Raw genomic sequence first — 15,798 nt, 5'->3', positions numbered from 1 at the left:
AAAAACTTACACGTTCCTTGCTTTTAAGTCCTCAAAATACTTTCATCTCACTATTTTCTCCATCTGCCTATTTTTCTCAAATACAACAGCACTGACCAACAAACAGTAGTACGAGCAAATTTTCATGGATTACAAATCTTAAATCCTGACATTGTTTGATATCCAATTGATGGTCCTGATATTCAGTTGGAGTTGATTGTTTGATGTGTCTGGCTTCCATAACTACCTAAAGAATTCCCACATATGCATTCCAACACAGCAGTATGCACAAGACACAAAAAGTGGTCAACAGATATAAAATCTTAGGTATGCAAGAGATTAAAGACACAGAGTTCTAATGGGCAATATGGTGGACAGAGTTAATAACACTATATTATACACTTTAAATGGTAGCTTTTAAATGTTCTCACCACAAATAAAACAGTAACGCAACTGTGTGTGATGTAATGGGGATATTTATCAGCTTGGCTGTGGTAAATATTTTATAGTATGTACCTACAGCAAAACATCACACTGTACACTGCGAACAAACACAATTTTGTCTTGTCAATTGTACCTCAATAAAATGGAAGAGCCAAAAATGGAAAAAAAAAACCCAAACATTCATCAGGAGCAGAATGAATAATAAATGGTGATATACTCACACATTAGAATAATCTTTGGCAATGTAAATGAACAAACCACAGCCACTGGACATCACAGATGAATCTCAGACATGATGGTGGCTGTCGCAGGAAGAGGAGAGGGGCTGAACAGAATATACACTGCATCCTCTTATGGACAGTTCAAAAAGAGACCCAACTGATTCTTGGTGCTAGAAGGCAAGATGGCAATTCCCCATGGAAGCAGGCCATAGTGGGCAACTCGGGAGGGATGGGGCGGGGACCTGGGAAGAGTGTCTAGGAACACATTCCTTCCCTTAAAGTGGACATTACTGAATCCCGTATCAGTTTGGTATAAACACTAAGCTAGCTAGCTATGGGCATTTTTGATTTGAGAACCTGGCTGGGTATAATTTCCATTTAATTTCAACTTTTAAAAAATCTTAAAAAAAAAAAGTCATTGTTTTTTAAGAAAAAGTCACTGGTACAAATTTTTAGTTCTCAGCCCATCCCTAGCATGTCATGAAATAAACCCCAAATTCCTTGAATTGAGTTTGCGTCTTCATCTCTCTAATATTTTGCCGTTTATTTTTCTAAACCATAAACACACGATCAGAATTTTTCATCTAACTTAGACTTGTGAGAGGATCGACTACTCTTAAGCATGCAAAGAACTCTGCAACATGTTCATAATTTTACAAAAGAAAATGGTGTATTCCCAGAAAAAAAAAGGATTCAGTAAATGTTAGAATAATAGTAAAACAGGAAGCACACAAACCCTGGGGTGCAAGGAGGGCTCAGCTCTGAGCAATGTCCCACTTACAGACTGAGAGATGGTTGTCTGTTAGAGTCCTGGTTAAGTGCTTGGCTGCTCTGGGAAGTTCAGACAGGGCCTTGGTATCAATTATTAGTGCTGCAACAAGTTAGTGGAAACTTCACTTTAAGTTTTCACTGTTGTGGAGGAGCCTTGTAAGTTCGAGCTAGGTTTGTTGCTGCCGACTTGGAGGAATGGCAACTCCAAGAAACAATCTACAAGGTCTTCTGTCCTCATAGCTACCCCAGGACCTGCTGTTTGGGAGACTCACACCCCAGAGTAACAAGACGATAAGTGGCAGAGGTCACTGAGAACACTCCACTTGTGCATGGTACGGGTCTCCTTCAGTGCCAATCCCTGCCAATGGGCCCAGATATACACAAAGGGTTCACTTTCTGAACAACTCTGAAAGCAGAATTCATCTTCTCGAGGCAGATTTTAAAAGTCTGTCTCTATAATGCACAAAACATCCGGCATACTATCAACTCACTTGATAAAGAGAGGCCACATGTGAATTATTCCTATGTTTTAAAAGCACTTTTGTCTTCACCACATTCCTGGGAAGAAGATGACAGAAAAGAGGAATAATGGATGCCATTAGGTAAATGCAGTGCCCTCATACGTTTAGAGATAGGACAAAACAGTTTTTCCAGACACTGTAACCAACTCCTCTGTAACATCAGGACACCATCAGATGATGAAAATGGCCATCATCAAGGAAGAAGAAAAAAGATGGGACCCACGTGAGCTCTCCAGATAGATTTGACATCCACATCCTGAGTAAAAGCAGACTTCCTCAGGCTCAAAGACAGGGCATTGGGTACACTGGCTCCTGCAGAAGTGTCTCTTCCTTATTTGAGAACAGTACAGATAACAGTCCCCATTTGGTAAAACAGTGGTCATTACACCAACGTTCCCTAAACAGCCAAAGACAGCGACAGCTGAAGAATGTCCCTCATGACCTCTGCCTTGCGGTCCCCCAGCCGGTTCCCACAACATCCATCATGATTAACAAGGATAAAAAAAAAAAAAAGGAAATTTTGCACAAGTCTAAACTTTCTCATTTGGCAGTGCTGAGAGCTGAACACAAACTCTCATGGAGAACTTCAAGGCACAAGTAATGAATGATACTGACAGGTGATGAGAAAACTCTGGAAAGCAGCAGAGTTGGGGAGATGCTCCTTTGCAGATTTCTCTAGCCACACTTACAAGTATTCATGCTTTTTTACATACAAAAACAATGAGAGGCCCTGGTATGCACCGTTAATCTAGCAGGGCTGAATATACTGACATTTGAATAACAACTATACAATGCAATTATGATAATAAGGTGCTTAGATGGGTTTCCCAAGGTATCCAATATTATAAAGTGGAACAAAAGGAATCAGAAGACTTGACTGAAAAAAACTGAAAAAGAACACGGGGCTAGGAGCCAGCAACATAGCTCAACAAGCTAATCCTCCACCGGCATTTGTCAGCATCCAACATGGGTGACAGTTTCTATCCTGGCTGCTCCACCTTCGATCCAGATCTCTGTTTGTGCTCTTATAAAGCAGTTGAGGACCTGTACCCACGTGGAAAAACTGAAAGAAGCCTGTGGATGCAGGCTTTGGATCAGTTCAGCTCCTGCCACTGCAACCATCTGAGGAGGGCACCAGCAGAGGAAAGATCTTTCACAGTCTGTCTTTTTCTCTGTAAAATCTGCCTTTCTAATAAAAAACAAATAAATAAGTTTTTTTTTTTAAATAAGGCATTTAGTCCATGTAAATGCAAAAAGTAAGACCATAATAATAAGTTACAATGAAATCACCAACATTGGCAACCACCATTGCCAGAAAGTACTACATCCAATCCAAATTTCACCAAGTGGCCAGCTACGCTTGTTTTTTGTTCTTTGTGGGATTCAGAGGATGATATATTTTTTTTAACATTTATGTATTTATTGGAAAGTCAGATATACAGAGAGGAAGAGAGACAGAGAGGAAGATCTTCCGTCCAATGATTCCCTCCCCAAGTGAGTGCAACGGCCGGTGCTATGCTAATCCAAAGCCAGGAGCCAGGAACTTCTTCCGGGTATCCCACACAGGTGTGGGTCCCAAGGCTTTGGGCCATCCTTGACTGCTTTCCCAGGCCACAAGCAGGGAGCTGGATGGGAAGTGGATCTGCCGGGATTAGAACTGGCGCCCATAAGGGATCCCAGGGCGTTCCAGGTGAGGACTTCAGCCACTAGGCCACACCGCCAGGCCCCTCAGAGGATGATCTTAGAGATTCAACCACAAAGTTCTGTCAGAGACCATCCCATTTACCAAGTATCAAACACTACCAAACACTTCAGCCACCCATGGTATTACAAAAGTAATCTTCAAAAGATAATCGGATGGAAAAGACCCCAAGCGTGGCTTATCCCCTTGCTTTCCACATTCAATTAGGAGTTAGATCCCTGCATTTTTGTTTCAATTGAAACCTTATTTGCTATATTGGTTTCCAACCACACTTTAAAGCATTTAATTGTTACCATTAGTGTTCACTTAGATCAAACTCTAATCAAATCTTATCCTAAATGTAGTATTTTGCCATATATCTGCAAAGTCCTTGTCATTTCTCACTGCGGGCAGCACAGCTGACTTCCACTCCATCTGAGTGTGGACCAGCCTGAGTGACTCACTTCTAAGGAGAAGAGTGAGGTCAGAGTAAAGACAAGTCATGCTACACTGATGGGCTGATGTCACACTACAATGGCCCCTGAGCCTCCTCCTTGCTCTTCCTAACCCAGGAGACTGGAGGCAGGCTATGTAGACACACAGGCAGCTCCAGCTCTACAGAAAGCTCTACAAGAAAATGAAGTTTCTTCCTGCTAGCTGGTGTGGACAGAGGCCTCTGCCAACAACCAGGGAAGGAAGCCACCTGGGCCGTGGATGTCCTAGCCACAGTCACACCTTCGGAAGACGGCTTCCTCTGCCGATGGCTTGGTGACAACTGCAGGAAGGATTCTGAGCCAGAAAGCCCAGCGAAGCACCTCTTGGATTCCTGACCCACCAAGGCTGTCAGACAAGAAATGCTTGAAACTTTAGGCTGCTAAGTTTTGGGGTGCACTGTCTGGCCTCCCCTCATTGCCTCCCCTGGAGATGCACTCCCTAAAAAACTTTATTTTTATCTGATACTCACTAAAGCAGCCTAAAAAAGGCAAAGGTAAAAATCAATGCCTCTAACCTCTACTTGCTGAAAATGGGCATTTTTAAAACTCCACTTCTACCAAGTCCTCTATTCATCAAGTGTCCCAGGCACATTCCCACCCAAGGCCTCTGCCCCATTCCCTCCCCCATCCCACCTAACCACTTGGTTCGGACCCTGTCTCCTTCTGGCTTTGTATAGAAAGCGCCTACTCAGCAGGGCCTTTTCTAACACCCTGCATAGAACCCCTATAGGGCTCACTCCTCCCAGACTACCTCGTACTTTTATCTTCTCAACAAACATATTAGAGACACATCATTTATGATTTCTCCCTCTTTCAGGACTGTAAGCTCCTGGAAAGCAAGCCATATCCTTTACCCTTAGGATAAAACTTTGAGGATAAGATATGCTCAGTAGAAATTTGCTGGATAAATGGACAAGACTGAAGTATTTATATGCCACACAAAGGTACTAAATATTTTGGCATTTTAGACATATGTGGGTCTATGGTTGAACATTCCTACTTCACCAATTTAAAACAAAATCAAGCTTTAACCACTCTAAGATAGTTAACATATTAAGAAGGTAGATGAAAAGCAGCAACATTTATCAAAAGTAGCCACATGGGCCTGTCACTGAAGGGATTATGCCACCACCTAAACTAACCAATGGGTCCATTATGTCCCATTTTGTGCTCCTGTCAAGTTGTGGCTCATCAATCCTTTCAAAGCTCTCGAGAAAAGCATTGGATCTTATAAATCTTAATCCTCCCTTCACTGACCAGATAAGGACCCGCAACCTGTAAAACTGTACCAAGTAAATACTAGAATCAACAGCATCTTAGGCCACCTCCCCGCTACCCAAAAACATAAAGCAGGCTCACCCACAGAGATATGCCTACAATGCTACCATGAAAGCATTTTCCTTCAGCGTATGAAGATTTCCAAGCAAATCAACCATTTTTCTTTTGCCAAAGCTCAGCAGAGTTGAAACTTTACCCTTCTCCCTGGCTCCCAGCACCCTTGCCAGAATTACAACACTGGTACTCAAAGAAGAAAAGAGACTGCTTCTTCATCTGACATCCCACATATGGTTCTTACTAACGATGCATAAGCACACATCACATGGGGTCACATTCTAACAGTGGACGATGATACTCAAAATGAACAGTGTCACTTGTAAATTACTTCACAGTTTATGTACGTTTCAATGCCAGAAAAAAACGATGGCAATGCATAGTAATGTGACCCTGAATCTCCAAAGCACAGTACAGCACAGAGAGGTGCTTTGTTTTTCAAGATCCCCAATTTCACTGTAGAGGAGATGTCTAGCAATGCTAAACTCAAATACCTCTATCATCCCAAAGACATACAGTTACATTTATGCTCTGGCACCAAGAGAAAAATAATAGATAAATAAAACACTGGTTTCCTTTGGAGAAGAAGATAAAAGGCCAAACAAACCACAGCTCATGAGCCAAATTTTATATGTGGGCCACTAGTAAAGGATGACCGTCACATGTTTGAATGGTTGAAGGAAAAAAAAAATCAAAGAATCATTGTCATGACACAGGAAATTTGCATTTCAGCATCGCTAAGGTTTTTTCTGGAATGCAGTCATGGCGTTCATTTATGTGCTGTCTGTGATTGCCGCTGTGCAACGACACACAAAAGGGTAGTTGCAACAGAAACCGTATGTCCCAGGAAGCTGTGGATGTTTATTCTACCTGCTGTCTCCTTTAGGGCATGAATGCCACACCTGGTTTCCTGCGTTTAAGTCTTAACACTGCAATGTAGCAACTGTGAGGCTTGGAACAAATTCATTATTCCATCCCTTGATCTTCTCATCTGTAAATGGGGATGACGACAGTTCCTACCTTCCACAGTCACTGTGAGTTGGACATTAACACATGGTGTATAATAATGCCTCTAAGACAGCACGTGGCACACCAGAGGCTTACTAAGGACTGCTGTACCCACCACTATTGCTTATGGTGGTGTGGGATTGGCAGCTAGTTCAGGGTCACGAGCTTGGAAGCCACTCCTCTGCCATCACTGAAGTGTCCCCTTCTGCCTACCTATAATGCTCACCTAGCATCACCTGGAACCTGAGGGGGCGGCATTGCATTGTTGTATAACCACTTCCCTCGCAAGCCCCCATAAAGGCCCATGATAGAGAGGGGCTCTCTCTTTGGGTCCTGTGCTTCCGTCACTCCGGCACTCTGACTGTTGGCCTCCCCGTACCTGCTTGCTGTCTGGCTTCCCACAGACAGACTCCGAGCACAGGGAGCCCCTGAGCATGGTCCCTGTGTGTCTGTATTCCTCAGCACCCTCAGTTCGCTGGGCGAGACAGTAAAGATAGCAACGCTAAGATGCTTTGTATTTTTACTTTGTACACTTTCAAGAGTTCCAGGCGAGGTGAGGCCTAGCAGTCATGGAATGCAGGAAGAGAAGCCTGAGAAGAAGAGAAGAGAAAGGAGAATGTCCGTAGCTTTGTAAGTGTGCCCAGGTTGTTCACTGTATGTCTTTTGTGATAACTTACGTTGCTGCGGAAGCTGGAACATAGGTCTTCACTGTGACTGATGGACTTCATGGCAATGGCCATTTGCTCCTCTTGGGGTTTTGATTATACGGACTTGTGATTTATTATTTCTAGTGGGCTCTATTACCACCACGCTTGGTTAATAAAGACTCCTTAATAAACCCTAGACTTGTCTGGTGTGATCTCGCTCACACCCACGACAATGGAAAGCAGCAGGATTTTCCAGTTAAAATACTAGCAGAGGGCCCGGCAGCATAGCCTAGTGGCTAAAGTCCTCACCTTGAATGCACCCGGGATCCCATATGGGCGCCTGTTCTAATCCCGGCAGCTCCACTTCCCATCCAGCTCCCTGCTTGTGGCCTGGGAAAGCAGTTGAGGACGGCCCGATGCCTTGGGACCCTGTACCCATGTGGGAGACCTGGAAGAGGTTCCTGGATCCTGGCTTCGGATTGGCATAGTACCGGCTGTTGTGCTCACTTGGGGAGTGAATCATCGGATGGAAGATCTTCCTCTCTGTCTCTCCTCCTCTCTGTATATCTGACTTTCCAATAAAAAATAAATAAATCTTTTTTAAAAATTAAGCAAAGAGATGAGACTTCTAACGAGCCCCTAAATCTAATTGTCGTGGTAGAAGTAAATAATTATAAGAAGAAAAATAAAAAATGGCACCAGCACAATGGCTCAACTGGTTAATCCCATCACAAATGCCAGCATCCAGTACAGGTACCAGTTTGTGCCCCAACTGTTCTGCATCCCAACCTGCTCCCTTAGGCCTGGGAAGGCAGTATCAGATGGCTTTGATACTTGGGACCCTGTATCCACATGGGAGGACTGGAAGAAGCGCCGGGCTGCTGGTTTCAGATCAGCTCAGCTCTGGCTGTTGCAGCCATTTGGAAGAGTGAACCAGAGGATGGAAGAACTTTCTCTTTGCCTCTCCTCACTGTAGATCTGCCTTTCCAATAAAAATAAATAATTCTTTTTTGTGCTTGGCACGATGGCCTAGTGGCTAAAGTCCTCGCCTTGAACACACCAGGATCCTATATGGGAGTCACTTCTAATTCTGGCAGCCCCACTTCCCATCTAGTCCCCTGCTTGTGGCCTGGGAATGCAGTCGAGGATTGCCCAAAGCCTGGGGACCCTGGACCCAAGTGGGAGACCTGGAAGAGGCTCCAGGCTCCAGGCTCCTGGATTCGGATTGGCTCAGCTCCAGCCATTGTGGCCACTTAGGGAATGAACCAGAGCATGGAAGATCTTCCTCTCTGTCTCTCCTCCTCTCTGTATATCTGCCTTTCCAATAAATAAATAAATCTTTAAAAAAACAAACAAATAAATAATTCTTTTTAAAAAGGAAAAAATGGAGAAAAATCAGGTGATAGAGCGGAAAAAGTTTCATGAGGGAAAATGAAGAGAAAGGGAAAAGTTGCAAGGATCCAACTCACTCAGCAAGAACAGTAGGTGGTCTACTCCGAGGGGAAACCTCAATTAGGAAAATATCATCTATGCCAACAGATTAAATAACTTCTGTGAGCTGACTGGATCCTAATCATCATATGCAAAGCTGTCTCTTTGGGGAACAGCATTCTAAACTCCAAGTAAGTGACTTGCAAATGAACTGCGGGGTCAAGTCTGTTTTCAAGTTCTGAACTTCCTGTATTTTACATTCCTACAAAAATGACAAGTGATGGTTGTAGTAAATTCTGCATCTTGACCACACAGGGTGGCTAATTAAGAGGAGACAATTTGCATGAGGACATCATGCAACTGAAAAGCCGCTTGCTGGGCAACTCAGATGGACATAGGTAAGCTTTCCCAGTCTTGAGTTCTCATTCGACATGGCCCTCACTTTCCCACACTGAGAAAACTCAGGTTGTTCCCATAAATAGAAAGCAAGTTCATTGCCCAAAAGAGAAGACACTCTTAACCTGTTGAGAGGACGAAAAATTACCTAAAATCTACAGTATCCTAAGGCAACGGCCCAAAAAGAATTTTTAAACTTCCAACTTCCAAAGAACCATCTAACCTTGGTCCCTATAATTCTTGCAAACTTTTTCAGCAAAGGCTAAATGCACACATCAAATACTCTTAGGGCACTGGATATGCATGTAATATATAAAACCTCAAAGACGGAGAAAACAAAAACATTATCCAAGCGATTCCTGCCAATTGAGCTGCAAAAGCAGAGTGATTAAAGCGATGCATCCAGGAGAGTTCTTAAGATGCTCCTTAGCTAGAGGAAAGTCAAAGCACTCACTGAGAACGTATCTGCTGGGAGAGTTCGACTGAAGGCTTCGGCTTCAGGGTCAAGGTCATCTGTGCCACAGGACTGACCCTTGGAAGGGTGTCTGCCTTCTTGGCTGAAGTGCGCTTTGCGGCTTGCTCGGGAGAGACCCAGGAGGCGGCAGCACCAGGGCTCTGTCCTCCAACGACCCGTGGCGAGGTGTCCTGGGCTACTGTGATCTCACAGGCTTTGCCCTTGGTCCCTGGTTTACACACGCAGAGTTGAGGCCGGAGACACATCCCTCCATTCTGGCACGGTGGGACACAGCTTGCTGCAAGAAAGACAAGAGATGCAGTCTTGAACAACAGCATCACAGCTCACAAATTCACGTCCTCCCAACAAAAACATGACAGCAGCTTCAAGCTGTTCTCCAATAAAGTAAGCGTACACTTCAAACATACGTGATGATAATGAGGATGATGATGATGCTGATTTCAGGGTGAACTTGACTAGGAACACCTAGAAAGCTGAAAAAGCGGTATTTTGGGTGCATCTGTGAGGGTGTTTTCAAATGAGATCAGCATGTGAACTCGAGTGAATAAGGTGAGAAGACTCGAGTGGGTACCACTGATAGGTTGATAGTCTAAAGACAACAAATGGCAAAGGTGAACCGGGGTGGAGGGAGAGCTGGGACAACTCAGCACCCTTGCCTTGGATTCTGAAACATCAGAACCTGCCCCAGCAGTTCCCTGGTGCTGCCCATGATCCAAAGCTCCTGGTGAATCCCCTCGAGCTAGCTCCCTGCCTATATGCTCTCAATCCTGCCTGTCCATAGAAACTTGACGAACGTAATGGCTGATACTTGTTAATGGCTTCCTATTTGACAGACACAGTTCTTGAGTGTGTGTGTGTGTTCGCACATACATGTGTACACATATGTAAGCTACATGAATATGCGCGCACAAATTTAACCCTTCAGCAACCATTTATAGGAGACAGTTCATTTGTCTCATGCTATTCGTCAAAGAAAACACAGACTCCGAGAAAACAATTTGCCAAACAACACACAATTATTGGCACAGAAAAGCAACAGTTTGAACCCAAGCAAATTTGTATTACTGCCATCATTCTTAACCATTTTACTAGAGCTGCCTTGCAAAGATGCATCAAAAATCTATGAAAAATCCTAAGATTTAAATTCTGTCACTTAAAATTCAATTGAATTTAAAGTTCTGCTTTGAATTTTGAGGTTTAAATTTTTTTGTCAAATTTTCCCAGAAAACAAAAGTCAACTCAACACTTCCCACCCCGCCCCTCCCCGATAAAAAGCATATCGATTTATACAGATACAGACATATCTGCTAGTATGCATAACAATCCAGCATATCCCACCCCGTATTTCATGACAAAAGGTCACCACAATGAAGCAGATTGCAGAAATGTGACCAAGAGGAGTTTTACAGTTAGCATGGCTGTGGGCTTGTGTGTAAGGTTAAGAGGATTTTAACACAGACACAAATTCCCTGGGAGTACTGATTTCATTGGGTAATGTCCCAAGCCTATGGAAATGATTCTTTCAGGCTTTCTTTACCTGCTTACATAAACTTTTATGCTGCCCCTGTGCTACTAATCCATTTTTCCCTTGGTCCCTAAGGCCAACCATTCTACTCCTTTAAAATTCATATGGCAAGATTCAGTTGGCTAAATCGAGGGGTGTATGTATCTCAGGAGACTCAATTAAGAGCCCAAGGACTGAGATCTAAACCCCACTAATATTTCAGTTTAAAAAGAAGACATTTTTTAAAAAAGAATTTTTTTTTCCATTTTTCCACCTTGTAATTCTTACAATCTCAAAAAATGATTAGAAAAAGCCCAGGAGGGGCCAACATTGTGGCAAAGCAGGCTGATCCACTGCTTGATAGCACTGGTACCGTATATCAGAGATGCTCCACTTCTGATCTAGCTCCCAGTTAACACGTCTGAGAAGGCGGGGGAAGACTGTGCAAGTACTTGGACCCACGTGACCTGGATGGAGCTGAATGCAGGCTACTGGCCTCAGCCTGGCCCAGCCCTCACTGCTACAGCCACATGGCTGGGAATAAGTGAGTCAATGAAAACGATTACTCAGTAAAGAAAGAAAAAGCAGCTTTTGTATGTCTGAGTAACAAGCTGATAAGTTTTCAAAACCTGAGACTGTTTTAGTTTATTTTATTATACCATGATACAGTTCCACAGGATCCAGGATTTCTCTTCCCTCCTCCCCAATTCTTCACCCCCTCCCCCAATTTCCTCCAACATTACAATAGTATAGTCCCTGACAATCAGTCATAAGTCCATCATTCTGCTATTTAAGTGTATCCTGACACTGTAGGCATAGACAATGGCAGAGAGTCCAGCATCTTATTGTCAAGATACATTCAACAGTTTAATTGGGAGTCAATTTTAGATTTGGAAGTAGAGATGCACACTACATTGCATCTTCACATCTGGATATGATAGTCTCTACCACACAGTTACTATACATCCCCATAAATGAAAAGCCATAAAACAAGAGACCGATTCTTAAAAATAAAAAATTGCAGCCAGCTCCCTGGGTTACCCTGGGAAAGCTAAGTCATTTAACCTTGGCCTCTGCACCCATGTGTGTATGACTGAGGAGCGCTATAGCTACTTACTCCGAAAAGATCCTTGGTGAACTGCTCCCATCTTAGGCTTCTCAAAAATTCAAATTTAATAGCAACATATAACCAAACATCAGGAGCTTAACACCTCACAAGTTCCCTGACCAACTGAGCCAGATGGTTGCTGCATCAGAGATGGCCTGCTCTGGTCCCTGACGAGCTGTGGTTATTTATAGAAAGTCACAGGGATGGGGATGGGTTTCGCCCACAGAGCAGCAGTGGCCACGGGTAAGGATCGGATGGAGCCCTCCAAGCTGAGTCTCAGCCAGCAATGGCCAATACCCCACCCCCCCAGCCTCGGGCACTTTCATGTATACATTCTCGTCATGCTTTCAATTAGAAACATGTTTCAGTGGAACATCTGAGAATGATTTCCGCTTCTCCCCCCTCCCAAGGTGTACTGCAAATGTCTACTAATCTACCAGAAAGACTGCATGGAGCAGCCTGCAAAACACAACACTGAGACCAGAGGCCACAGATGGAAATGGCCCACAGATCACTCCAAGGGTGCCACAGCACAGAACCTGTCTTAGCAAGAACTGACGGGATCAGACATGGAAAAGATGGATTTCTTTCATTCTTAGGGTTTGCATGCGACATGGAAGGCAAGCGGGGAACCAGTACAAAAGAAAACATGCTTCAACCTTGCAAATACTTAGCGCTGGGGGGAAACAAGAATGCTATATAACAGCAGAGCTACACATAACACAGATTGAGTATTCATTATTCAAAATCATTGGGGCCAGCGGCAGGCTTTCGGCCAAGTGGTGAAGATAATGCAACAGATGCCACATCAAAGCACCTGGATTCCAGTCCTGGATCTACTGTATAACTAGGTGTTTCTCTGCCTCCTCAGCAAATTGAATTAATTAGGTCGTTAACTCAAAATCTGGGAGAGTAGAAGTGTTTCAGCTTTCTGAGTTTTTTTTTTCAGATATTAGAATATTTGCACAACAGAATGAAATACATTGCAAAGAGAACCCAAGGCAAAAGATAAAATCTATTTATTTCACATGTACTTTATCCTCATCACCTGCAGATTATACAATATTTTTAACAACTTTGTGCATGAAACAAGGTTTCACAGTATAAGATGTTTCAATCTTTGGTATTGCATCAGTATTCAAAACGTCTCAAATTTTGGAGTATCCCAAATTTCAGGTTTTTAGATTAAAAATACTCAAACAAAGCCAATCTTCAGCTGAAATTTTTAACAGGCCAGTGGAAGGCAGTTTTGTCTGCTACGTGCCTCGGCTTCGGCTCAGGCAGGAGCCCCTTCAGAGCACACTTTCTTTTTTTTTTTTAAAGATTTATTTTTATTATTTTTTTTATTGGAAAGGCGGATGTACAGAGAGGAGAGACAGAGAGGAAGATCTTCCATCCGATGATTCACTCCCCAAGTGAGCGCAATGGGCCGATACTATGCCGATCCGAAGCCAGGAGCCTCTTCAGGGTCTCCCACACGGGTGCAGGTTCCCAAAGCTTTGGGCCGTCCTCGACTGCTTTCCCAGGCCACAGGCAGGGAGCTGGAAGGGAAGTGGGGCTGCCAGGATTAGAACCGGCGCCCATATGGGATCCCGGGCGTGCAAGGCGAGGACCTTTAACCACTTGCGCCACTGCGCCGGGCCCCAGAGCACACTTTCTCGGGGATTTTGGCTTGAACTGCGGAAGAGGACAGATGCTTGGTTGTTCAGAAAAGCCATTGAAATGATACGACAAAGTAGTATTCACACCATGTAAAAAAGAAAATAAAAGATTTAATTATTATCAAAGCAGAGTGAGAAAGAAAAAATGGAGAGAGGGAGGGAGGGAGAGAGAGAGAAGGAGAGAATCTTCCACCACTGGTTCACTCCCCAAATGGCCATAATACCGTGGGCTAGGCCAAAGAGAAGCTCCATTTGGGCCTCCCACGGGGCAGCAGGGATTGAAGCATTTGAGTTATCATCCCCTGCCTTCCCAGCAACACCAGCAGGGAGCTGGATTGGAAACAGAGTAACCAGGACTCAGACCAGCACCCTGACAAAGGCCGCCAATGTCCCAGACAGAACCTTAACTCACTGCCCCTCAACACCAGCCCCACCGGTGCCATTTTTCCTGCCATGAATGCAGTAGTGGCTCCCACTTGGCACTGAGGACCAGGGCTTAACAAAACATGGCTCCCATTCCAATAGCAACAGCAGCCCCCCGGGGAACATGTTAGAAATACACCTTCTTGGGCTGCCCCAGGCCTGCTAAATCTGAAATGGGAGTCTAGCAACTTAAGAGCTGTACTCTTTGCGATCCTCACACTCCATGTCCAGAAGCCCTGACACACAGCCTTTGTAAGTTTACACACCTCAAAGAGTTCTACCTGGCCCTGTCATTCGTAAGGCAAAAGAAGGAATGTTTCCACATGACCGAATTCTCAGAATGACACATCCCAAAGTCTACATATTTGTCACTATATGCTTCATGGCCTGATACAAAAATTAGCAGTTATTCGCAAGACAACTGTTATTCCAACTGAGGTGCTAAGCTCTGTGGGATATTACAAACAATGTGACAAAACAACTTGGTAAATGGTTCCCCCACCCCCACCAGGAGATTCCACATCTGCCAGGCCAGCTGTGCACCCACACACCAGGTAAAGGCATCCTCAGGATTATCGGCACACTGGCAGTAGTTCCCACGCCAAACTGCCCATTAAGCAGCACCTGGGGAGCTTTTAAAACTTCCCAGATCCAGCTCTGACTCCAGGCTGATTAAATCAGAACTCCAGGGGAACCCTCCCTCCCCCCAATTAGGATTTGCTTTTTTAATTCCTCAGTAACTACAATGTGCAGCAAAATCCTAAAAAAAAAAAAAAAAAAAAAAAAAAAACAGGCTGGCTGACAGACTAGGCTTCTGAAAAGGGTGCTTTCGAAACCGTTTTTCTGTTTCATTCACAAATTTTCAATACATTTTAGCTATCCATGCAGTAATCTCAGGACCCTCTACCTCTGGCTGCAACCTCCTTCCCCACTCCCTTCCCACTGGCCTATGCCTGCACAAATGGCTCCATCCTCCAGGACTGGCACCTCTTGTCTCTACACACGATGTGTGCTGCCCAGGAATACAAGGTCCCAGGAAGGCACTGGACATCTCCAGGCCTCCCAGTTCCTCCTTCTCTGGGAATTCATTGCAGAATGCCCACTCCCAGCATCACAAACCTCCCAGCATGTGAGCTCCTGTACCATTTTTAAATTTGCTTCAAATTTCTGGTGAAGTGTTGTAAACTATCAGTCATCTTTTTTACAAAGCCATCTCTTCTTTCCCAGCTACATTAGCAATGATGCGATCAGTTCAGTGGTGTATGAAGAACCTTCTAGATCACAAGTCAGGAGCTTCTGCTTCACCCTGGCTGACTGTCTTGGGGCAAGGCAGACTCACTGCTTTCTGAAGGATGGTGACAATAAAACCAACTAGTCAAGAGCAAAGAGCCAAGAATGTCTCAATAACTGCTGCAACCTGTGACAAATCCCTAAGCTTCCAACAAAAAAAAAAAAAACATGTCAAGGGGTTAGCCTAAAGGGAACAGATGCAACAGAAAGAGATTCTGAGGCCGTTGTGTTATAACAGGTGAACTCACTGTCCACAATGCCAGCATCCCAGACGGGCACCAGTTCAAGTGTCAGCTGCATCACTTCCAATCCAGCTCCCTGCTAATACACCCGAGAAAGCAACAAAAAAATAGCCTCAGCGCGTGGACTTCTGCACCCACATGGTAAACCCAGAGACATTCCTGGCTCCTGG

The 15,798-nt window shown here is 44.2% G+C and overlaps 1 protein-coding gene across 2 annotated transcripts in view; it reads right to left on the bottom strand.

Moving 5' to 3' along the window:
* The window catches only part of LTBP1 (latent transforming growth factor beta binding protein 1), a 396,687-nt gene that overhangs the window by 324,027 nt on the left and 56,862 nt on the right, over nucleotides 1-15,798 (bottom strand). The window contains exon 3 of one of the 2 annotated variants that reach the window (XM_040993049.1): nucleotides 9,380-9,677. In XM_040993049.1, coding sequence (XP_040848983.1) covers nucleotides 9,380-9,677 — 298 coding nt within the window. The remainder of the gene's footprint in view (nucleotides 1-9,379; nucleotides 9,678-15,798) is intronic. The other variant, XM_040993050.1, reaches the window with a different exon arrangement.

Source organism: Ochotona curzoniae, unplaced genomic scaffold, assembly GCF_017591425.1.
Source record: "Ochotona curzoniae isolate NIBS_2020 unplaced genomic scaffold, NIBS_Ocur_1.0 contig_883, whole genome shotgun sequence".
NCBI lineage: Eukaryota > Metazoa > Chordata > Mammalia > Lagomorpha > Ochotonidae > Ochotona > Ochotona curzoniae.
Note: the sequence above shows the minus strand (reverse complement) of the source record. Positions and strands in the feature narration are given on the sequence as shown.